This window comes from Eurypyga helias, unplaced genomic scaffold (assembly GCF_000690775.1).
Source record: "Eurypyga helias isolate BGI_N326 unplaced genomic scaffold, ASM69077v1 scaffold18433, whole genome shotgun sequence".
In the NCBI taxonomy this organism is placed as follows: domain Eukaryota; kingdom Metazoa; phylum Chordata; class Aves; order Eurypygiformes; family Eurypygidae; genus Eurypyga; species Eurypyga helias.
The window spans coordinates 1-10790 of record NW_010242222.1 but is presented as its reverse complement, the minus strand read 5'-3'; the positions used below and the strand labels follow the sequence as shown (position 1 = coordinate 10790).

The 10790-nt window shown below is 43.1% G+C and overlaps 1 protein-coding gene across 1 annotated transcript in view; it reads right to left on the bottom strand.

The window, feature by feature from the left end:
- UBE2F (ubiquitin-conjugating enzyme E2F (putative)) overlaps positions 1 to 8497 on the bottom strand; it is a 67347-nt gene extending 58850 nt beyond the window's left edge. Inside the window, exon 1 of the mRNA XM_010149025.1 lies at positions 8367 to 8497. Coding sequence (XP_010147327.1) covers positions 8367 to 8484 — 118 coding nt within the window. The 5' untranslated portion in view covers positions 8485 to 8497. The remainder of the gene's footprint in view (positions 1 to 8366) is intronic.
- Positions 8498 to 10790: the final 2293 nt, after the last annotated feature.

Sequence of the window (10790 nt, the reverse complement as noted above, 5' to 3'; positions counted from 1 at the left end):
CCCCCCCCCTCCCCCCATCGCCCCCAGCCTGCCTCCGGTCACACACTGCTTCTGTGGGCAAGGCTCCCAGCGCCCCGCCATGCACTGCACACTTGGAAGCACCTACTGAAACCCTCCTTCAAGGGCACTGTCACAGTAGATGTGGTCCTGCCCACAGAAGCCAGCATTAGGAGCACCAAAAGCACAGAGAAAGACAAGCCTCAAGCACCTGGCACAGCAAACCTCCCCACTGTTGAACAAACTCAGGGTTAGGCTATTTTTCTCCAGTGCCTGTTGGATATTTCCCCTGGGAGCATCGTGCCTGCTGGGTATTTCCCCTCAAAGCATTGTTTGCCATATATACACTCCCATTCAATTAAAGTGTCTTTTTATTTATTGTATTCCCCATGCATAAAGCTTAAAAAAGAAAGTAAAGAGACTCAGCTGTGTAGCTCCTAGGAAAGGAAGTTCACTCCTAAGCCCTTTCTCTGCCTCGCTACTTTCCCTGGAAGACCCCCTGCTTTCTCTCTCTTGTGTATGTTTTACTGAACTCTTACTTTCAACTGTCTGTATTTCACAGAAGCCTGATATGCATCAAGATACCTCCCCCTTTTATTTCCAATCTTCAAGGAAACCTAATCAACCATATTTTTTGCATTTTCTGTAGTCTGTTTTTTCCCCACTTCATTTCTAACTTTACTTTCTGGCCTGCAAAGACACAGCCCATTTATTTGGGTTAACAACAACGTGTAAGAGGTTCAGCATCAACTCTCAAAATCACAGAATCACCGACTGGTTTGGGTTGGAAGGGACCTTAAAGACCATCCAGTTCCAACCCCACTGCCATGGGCAGGGACACCTTCCACTAGACCAGGTTGCTCCAAGCCTCATCCAGCCTGGCCTTGAACATTTCCAGGGATGGGGCATCCACAGCTTCTCTGGGCAACCTGTCCCAGTGCCTCACCACCCTCTCCAGGATGAATTTCTTCCTTATGACCAATCTAAATCTCCCCACTTTCAATCTAAATTTAAATAAAAAGACACGTCTAAATAAAATCGTAATTCTTTTTGCTAAAAGTTTAGTGTCTTCACAACATAACAATGTGATTTCACCTATAATCAAGGACTTGATTTTTAATTTCCCTTTCTGGTTTAAAAAAGAAAAAAAGGACAAGACATAGCCAACTGGCTCAAGCTGCATCCATACAAACCCATCATAAGATTATTCCCCCATCCCTTTCTCTTTGAACTCACAAGCCTTTCACAGTGAAAGGCACTTATCAACCTTCACCAGAGGGTAGGATTTAGGACCTGGCTCTTATTTTTAAGGTGTTGACTGCTTTCCTTATTGCTTTCCGTGCTTGTGTGTTGTTGAGCTTAATGAATCCTGCCTGCCCTTGCTTCAGTTCTGAGAAGACTTAAGCAATAGCTGGGCTGCAGCAGCTCTGCTGAGCCAGGGCCTCACTTCTGCCTCCGCAAGGTTCAGTAGGGAGTTTGGTCATCACCATCACTCCTCTGAAGTTTGGTAAGTTTCCCGTAATTCATTCACGCTTCTGTGTTTCCCTTTGTCTTGGCAGAAGAACGAGCGGATTTTCTCGTGGAAAGATGAAAAGGAAGGTGCCTGCACCTGTGAGTGTGGCACAGTGTGCTCACTCTTTGAAGGTGTGCAAACACGTGGGATGGCTATGGTAACTATTCCGCACAGAACAAAGGCAAGTTCCCCAAAATCAAGGTTTCCGAGCAACTCTGCAACAAACCACTGAAACTAAGAAAGAAACAATCTTATAGAGGTAAAAACAGCAGGTAAAGGCCTGCTTCAGTAATATATTTGAAGTAACATCAAGTACAGAATCAGATGTTAACAGTAACCAATATTAACACTGGTGATTAATAGCACATTTAATGAGCCAAAGCTACAGTGTTTGAGAGTTTGCTGAATTCTTTAACTCTGACAGTGACAGTCTTGACACCGAGTTCATTTTTGTATTTTGCTCCTTGGAAAGCACAGGTTTTTACCACATCATTCAAGCTGCATTAAGATTCTGATGTTGGACATTATGTATTTTCTACATAAAGCAATACCACTGACAGGAATATTCTCCATAAGAGAATGCCTCTTGTGCAGCCTGACAGCTTATTGGCATGGTTTAACAGGTTTCTAAATAAACAAAATGTAGAAACAACAATTAGAGCTCCAAAGCACTGAACTTCCAAGAGCTCCAGAAGCCTCACTATATTAAAGAACAAACTTAATCTCACAGTCTTTGACCTCCTCTTTCAAAAAGTGACTGTAACTACAGCTGAATGGCAAAGAAAATCCAATTTGACTGCTTTTCATAATGTTTTGTGGATAATCAGTATCTGTGTCTCAATTCACAGCCAGGCACCTCACCGGTCTTCAGATGCAGCGACAAACAACCCGATAACCCAAGTCTCAGGAAATATTGTGTGAAAGAACCCCAGAACTCCCCCGGGAAACCCATGCTCATGGCTGCCTGCTCCGCACTGGCTTAGAGGATGGCAACACTGTGGGGCATCCAAATTCTTCTTGCAGTCAAGAGGGCTAATTGTCAAGAACCAGCTAACCCAGGAGCACCACAAGGCCCTGCACCCACATTGATTAAGCCCTCCTGGGGAGGTTCAACAGGCTGTAGCGTAAGTGCAGACACACACTAGAGCTTCTGTGGGGTAGAAACCCAGGTGCAGTCAGCCCAGACCCGGGCTGCCTTCCGACCAGACAGTCCATGTTCCTGACACCTTATTTGATCTGCTGCAGGAGCACACCCAAGTGGCAGGTGTATTTGCAGAGGATGCACTTGCTTGAACAGTTCCAAATGCTATTTTAAACCATTAAAAAAAGAGTAAAAAGGCAAGGGTTAAACTTAAACCTACCACAGGCTTTGGAAGAGCTGATTGCAAACTGCTTATGTCTCAGAAGCAGCTTAGGAACTTTATAGAACAGGGGAAAACTAACCCTACCACGAGCAACCAGAGCTATTTATAAATTATTTCACAAACAATAACTCTCCCTACCCATGACAATTCTCAGGACAGAAATAGGAACACACACTCCTGACGTGTCTACAGGCATATGGTTTATGAGACCCCCACGTGAATGTTATATTCAGTAGCGCAGACTATAACCACGTTGTTCTGCTCCTTCCCCTTTCCTCACCCCAACTCAGCAACTCAGAATATAGAAGTGCTTTGTTTACTAGCCTTGCCACGACGAGTCAGGCCATAGGCTTCCCGCTGCAGTTTGCTTTAAGTGCACAAAATGAAAGCATTATTTCCTCAACTGAAACAAACGTTCTCATCCACTGCAATACTTACTTCTCTCTGGTTTTGTCCAAAAAGCCTCCCTCTCCTCCTCTTTAGGTCCCCCATTTAACATGCATCTTTAAGACTGCTAGAGATTAAGATAAATACCTGACATACTAACAAAAACTCAATTTTCCAGGTATTAATTCCAACAGTATAATGCTGTTTGCCTTCTAATTCTATCCATCTATCTTTATAGCTTTCCCCACTTAGCTCCTCTGAACTGTGCAACCATACATACCAGGAAGAGGAAACAAGCTGCCTAACACTGCCAGTTTTTTGATAGAGTAAGAGATGTTTATTTTCCTTCCACTTCCAAATGTTTATTTGAAACAAGATGCTATCCAATCATACGCTTCAGCTTCTACGCACTACTACAAAACTTATTATCCTGACATCAAAAACTAGAAAAAGCCACTGCGGTTGGAAATCTCCAGCACTGCAGTATGTCAATTCATACTTCAGGTGTGCTGAACATCGGAGACACAAGTAAAGCAATACATGAACCAGGCCTCCCTTTGTCGGTGCAATCCTAGGAAAAGTCCCAGTTTTAATGTTTTACTTAATTTATTTCTGTTGATATTTTATTTCGGTTAATAATTCTTCAAATTGCCTTCAATTCATGTTGTGTCTTTTTGGGTTTTCAGTGTAAGCTACTAGTTTTCTCTCTACTAAATACAAATCACTCATTCACCAAGCAGGCTTCCCACTGTCTTCTTCCAAAATAAAGGATGTCATTCTGGGGGGAAGCTAAGAAGCCTCATTGCAAAGGAAATGCTTTTAAGTTGTACAACGTGCAGAAGTTAATGCATTTCAAAACAATGCCTCAAATAATTCTGAGAGTGTTAATAAATGAAATTTTTATTAATTCTGAAAAAAATAAGGTATTTTTCCCCCTCAGTTCTCTTCACCTGCTATTTTGAGTAGGGATATTACTGTACCTGAAGGTTGAAGAAACCAAATACATGGATTCTCCCCACTTTTACTTACAGTATACATTTACCTTATTTTTATGATCCATTTCCCACTTCGTCCTACAAAGGCACACCTGAAATATTTTCCAGTCACAGAAATCTGACTGGAAAAACCACAAGCACTGACCTCAACTGAGGAATAAGCCATGCTAACTCATTTTCTTAGCTATTAAGTTATTTCAAGCTGTCACTTAATCAACTAATCAGCACCGATAATATAAAACTGACTGATATTTAGGTGCACTCTAAAAAAAGCAGTTCAAGGGACCACCTTTGTGATCATTGCTGCTGCTACTGGCACCCTGGCACCTTCTTTTACTCAGTTTAGTAATCACATTCATTATACAACATTAAACTTAATAGTACTTCAAATTTTCAGGCAGGATCTGCCTTTCAAGTTTGGCACTGTACAGCTCAGAGCACCACGCAGTAGCAGCCGTGCAGCCCCTACTCCTAACTTAATGAAGTTTCCCCTCAGAGAGGAATTCAACATCAAAAATTGCCACTGCAGCACAGAACAAATTGACAGCTGTTAAGTAAGTGTGCTGCTCGCTCTATTTTAACTTGAGCACTAGGACTAAAGAATTAGGGCCTTACCCTCTAATGCACCTATACTGAAACTCCAGTGAAAACAGATGTGAGAACAAATCATGTTGAACTTTTAACGAAGTTGTACGTTACTAAAGCCGCTCTCCCTGACAGAGAACCAGCACAGCCCCTTCAAGCACCATTTCGGCCAGCTCCTCCCTACATCAGTATTTGCTTTCTACCTTCTCCAGTTGTTCACATTTCCTCCATCTGATTTGCCTTGAAACACATCAGGCACTGCTTGGCCTCTCTCCAACCCACTCCGTGGCCAGAAAGCCTCTCTCAAGAGCTGTCAGCCTGAATTACTAGTCCTTGCCCTCCCACACCCTCAGACACTTCTGCCCTGAGTGATTTCAAAGTGGTGGATGCTTTCTGGAGACTTCCCAGGGATCAGAACCACCATGCTCCTCACCTCAGACATACGTGCCCTGCTCACCTCCCCAGTGTGCTCCATTTGTAGCAGAGATAATCAGCAGGGAACAGGATGCCAAATCCTGTTTAGCAGCCCTGACTAACACCCAAGGGGAAAACCAGCTGGAAGACAACATCCTGCTCACTCAGAATTACTTCCCTACATAAAACTTTAGGGATAGATATTTTTCCTTTCAAAATATGTCCACAAAATAACCTAGCAAGGCAGTGTCCTGAGCCATGACTGATATTTGAATATCTAACAGTTCCAGGTATGTTAGCCATCAAAGGAACAGCTTAGAAAGAAGGGCACCAGTATTTTAAGAGTAGCTTTTTCACAGAAGTGGGGAAAATGCCTGTGGACTTGCACCCACCAAGGCCAAGGCACAGCAGCTGACATTGCTCTGCTGATAGCTCACATGCTTTTGTAAAACTGGAAGTGTTTCAAACGCCAACTGTGAATTTCCTTCTCATTCACATGGTGCAAAGAGCTAACATCATAATTACATTATCACTTATTTTTCCTACTTTAAGGCACTATCAGTTAGCAGAAGTATGTAGCTGGTCTATGCCAAGTTTTTAGAAATTTGTGAGCATCATCTACACTTATCACTGGCTGGGGTCATGGCCATCTACCCCACAATTCAAGTGTCATTGATCTATTTACCACCCAGTGTACACAATACATTTGAGGACTGCAGGGTTATCAGTGTGACAACACATCCTTCAGAGATCCTGTAATGCCTTCCTGGACTGGATTCTCTATCAACACAAACAAGGCTGTCTTTAATTTACCTCCAGATAAAAAACAGACACTGTCTGTGTCTGAACGATACCTCTAGCAGACATCTGTCCACAGATTTTATTAGACTCTCACCACTTTACCGTGTAACAGGAATAGGAGAGCATCATCAGCACATCATGATCACTCGAGCAGGCAAACAGCTATCTGACCTTGGCTCTTACACTATCGACAGCTCCCAGGGCCAGGCAGGATTTAGGGTACTGTGCCAAAAATCACCCCCAGCTCAGCTTCTAAGTCAGCCCACCATGTGTATAAGCTGCTGTGCAGGATGCTGCATGGACCAGTTGCCCGCTGCTCTCCTATCGACTCAGAAGCTATAGACTTATTTGAGGCCAAAAAGGATCCATGTGTGCTACAGAAAGCGCATAGCTATCACTGAGCTTCCTAATGTACATGACCACAGCCCCTCATTCTCTCAACTCAGAGGCTCTGCACAGCAGAATAAAACCACCAGGACAAACACCATTAAGAGGTACAAGTGAACCAGCACAAACCTCAGCACAGCTGCTGTGGCAAACAAGGACAGAGCACGCCAGGCCTTTTCTCATCTTCTCCTTCTCCCTTTCTGACATTCTTTTCTCTTTTGTAGAGCAGATTATTTTTTAACTCACAGCTGCCAGGAGATCAACCCGATTGAGCCATTCGCCCATCCTGCAACTGTCATCTAACTCCAGCCTGAACAAACATCAGGAGCAACCTCTACTCACAACTACTCTTGCAGGCTCCCACCAACTTCATTACACATCTAATACCATGGTGTGAATTTGTGCCTACACCAGGCTATTACACCAGTTCCATACAATCAAGCGGCAAAAGGCACCGGCGCTGGTCCGGATGCAATAGCATCACTGCTGCAGGCACACCTCTAGCAAGCAGCTCTTCCCTCCCCATCACACTCATTCCTGCACATCTATACATGACTTAAAAACACTTTCAACCTCAGAAGTCTGTCTTCACTCAGGGTGTCAATGCTGGAAATGCTGCTGCAGCCGATCTACCTGAAAGAGCTGGAGCAAGTTCTAGAAACTTTAGTAATTGAATGGTACACACTTAGCTTAAAGAGTAGCTTAAGAGAGAATATCTGCAACCAGTCTTTTGCACACTAGGCACCAGATTTTCCTCTCACTTTCAGTGTAGCTATACTGGAGCAACCAACTTCTACTCTCAGTTCCCATTCTGGTCCAGAAACCATTCTAACCAGACGGACAGCCGCTCCTACAACTCTTTTGGGAGAGCCACGTGACGCAGCTTTCACGCACAATCAGATGATGATCTAGCACTTACGCTTGCCAGAAGGATGCCAGCAGTGACCTGCTTTTAACATTTGTCAGTTTTGGGCTCAACTCATTCGATACTCCATCTGCACTGGTTTGCTAATGATAGCCATAGCAGTTATAGCTTACATTCTTTTCTCAAAGTGTATTTATATTTCACAGCTATTTCCCCCTCAAGTCTACACCTGTAGGTTAGCAAAAAGCTCAGATCATATATATATTCAGTAATTTGGCTTTGCAGCTTAGCCTGGTTAAAGAGCTTATTCCTCCTGCCTGCTATCTTCGCCCCTCAGAACTGGAGTTAACTGAGGATTTCCAAACTGGAAGTCTAAAGCAAGCTCTTTGCGAGGGTTATCACATCAGGGTTTAAAGTGTATTAAAACTCCCTGTCCTTAGAACAATGCAGAGAGAGAAAACTGTGAACATAACATTCCTGCAGTCTAGTTCATGTGCTTCCCAGCACACTGAGGCAGCAGCATTTGCTCTGAAACCTGGCTCCAGGACAGAATCTACCCTAATTTGAAGATGACACATACAATGCCAGGGTTAGGCAATACCATTCAGGCAAACACACCAGCGTCAGCCTCAAGTCACTCTGAAATAAGACCAGGAAATGTGAGTTTCCTTTGGCTGGCATGAATCCTAATAGTGACAGCTTACACATCAACAGCAGTACATTCGCTATTGATCATTTTTACCAGAAACATCAACCTAAACTTATTCGTCACCACTAGATCAAGCTGCACCGCTCGAGCATTAAAACACACAACTACCACCAGAGAGAATAAACCTGAGTTTAAACCCATAGTAACCACAAAGAATCAGCACCTATGGATTTTTAAATATAAGATTATCTATGCTACAGAAAAAATGAAGAGCAAGAAAGAGAAATGCTAAGTCACAAGCAACTTCAAAAATACTTCTGGAAATAATTTTATCTGCAATTTAGTATTGTTTACTGATAACACCTACAAACTGTCCACCCCAAAATATTTAGATGTAAGTTCTTTTCACCTTTAACGAGTAGTTTATCTCGAACAGACACCCTCCGAGTTGAATCAGAAGCTGGATTGGATGCACGGGGTCCTCTGACACCATCATCCCGCTTCAACTTGCTTGCCAGAGTTAGCATTACTGCTGTCTTCAGTCTGGAACACAAACATTAGAACAAAGTCAGTGACCAAAACTAAAGCACTGGGGACAAGAGGGAAGTACAAGTAGTTGTGACAGTTAGTTCCTTATTCAACAGTTATCATGTTCTTAGCAATCAAAGAAGATTATGTTAACACGACTGCAATTAAAGCTGAGGATGGCTAGAGTCGTTGAAGAATAAGAGTTTCTTTCACATGTGAATACTGAGAGTTCTAGTATGCTAGGCCAAGAGGAAGTTCAGTTTTTCTGGAGAAAGGTCAGACTTTCATCACTGTTTACCATCCAATTTCACTGCACCATCTACCACAGTATAATGCTGCTTGACATCACTCCTTCAAAAGAATTACTGTGAAAATACCCCTGCCAGATCCCTGGCCAGACAACCTGTCCACGCTTCATGTGACAATATTCAGAGCTACCTTTTGGCTGGCCAAAAAAAAAAAAAAAAAAAAAGAGAAAAGGGAAGGGAGGGGTTACTGGAACAATTCTCTAACACTAGGAAACGAGCAGTGAGTCAGCTACCAGGACACAAGAAAGTAAACAGAATCACACTATTTGCAGTTTAAATATGTCTGCAGCTGCACAACACTAGAACTTCACAGCGTAAAGTAACAGTGGAGAAAGTTACACATGATTTGTTAAGTGAAGAGATTGATTGCTGTGTCAGTCCTCCACTATAGAAGATAACTGCACTGAAATAAATTACAATAAAAAGGTGGACAGGATGCCAAAGTCATAAAACCAAAACATCGTCATCGCTTAATACATTTTAACACCACTTCTAGTTGAAGGGAACTCATTCTTCATAACAGTTTGGCCAAAACCAAGATAATGCTAGCAAGATCCATATTCATTAGGCCCTGCCGCCACTAAAATGGTAGAACTGTTTATCCTTTAGTCATGTAAGTTAATTAAACAAAATAAAGGGAAAAAAAACTAGTAAGAAGCTAGCACCTTGACATGAACTGGTTTGCGTAGAAGACCAGACAGGTATGATGCAGCAGTTACCAAGAAACAAAGCGGATGCTCAGGTAACAACAGCTCCCAGAGCATAAAATGGAAAATCAGCAGAGATATTCGTAAGGCAAATTATAACAGTCCAGTAAACCACTGAGATTAACTATAAAATGGCAAAACTCGATAAAAGATTTATCTCAGCTTCAGCTGTGTGTCTCAGTGTTTCTTTCCTTCTTGTAAGCAAGCCCTGGAGTGAAGTTTAACAGGTCCATTGCAACAGCAGCTACTTCGCTTGTTCATTTCCTTTGTTCTTGCCCCAGAAAAAACAGGAGATAAAGCCTCTGGCCTGCCAATCTAGTCACTATATCTGTACAAGACAGCCCTATTGCTTTCCCAAGGCTGTGAAAATGCTGACAGATTTATACCAAACACGAGGCCAACATCAAAATACCAGTGAAGGGGCAAAAAGGAGAAATAAATCAACTGACACATCACTTGGCTGTTGAGAAGACCTTAACAGATAAGTAGGAAATGAGGTTTGAAAAAAAGGAAAACATGTATTTCACAATAGCACCAAACAGTTTGAAACTGGTACAATCTACAAGAAGGTAAAGTTCTCTTAAATTGATAAGCATGTGTGCTAGTTTCAAGATACAGATTAAAAAAACCCAAAAGATTCAGGGCAAATATAAATCCCAGTTGCTCAACCAAAACATTTAGTAACTGTTTTTCCTCCCACTACCCCAGAGAAAGAAGAATAAACAGAAGAAAAACTTCTTCCTCCGAGAAAAGGCAACAGCTGTTTAAAAAAAAAAATCAAAACACCAACCAGGAGAGAGGGAGGAGTAGGGGTGTCTGGTAAGCAGGGGCACAGGGTCCTAAAACCAGGAAAATAAAACTGAAAGGAATACCCCCACCCTCAAAAAATAAAACCGAAACACCTTTTAGGTGCCCCATCCTAATGAAATCAACGCCAACGGGAATTAAATGCCTAAATACCTTTAGAGATGTCTCCTCGCCGCTTGTCCTAGAAAACGAGGAAACCAAAGAGAAGTGTGACCCGTGTGGAAAAGAGACGTTTCTCTCCAGCCCAATTTCATCAACGGAGCACATCAAGGAAACACCCCAAACTTGACAACCGCAGGGAGAAAAGTTAAGGCTTCACCCCTGCACAACACCGGGGAGTCAGGGGGGATGGACAAGAGAGCCCCGGGATTTCCCCGGCTCCCTCAGGAGCGGAGGCAGCGGGAGGCCGCCCCACCGCAGCTACCGGGAAGGATCGCTGGGCCTCTGCGGGGAGGGTACGGCCCAGCTGGGCCGGCTGCCAAG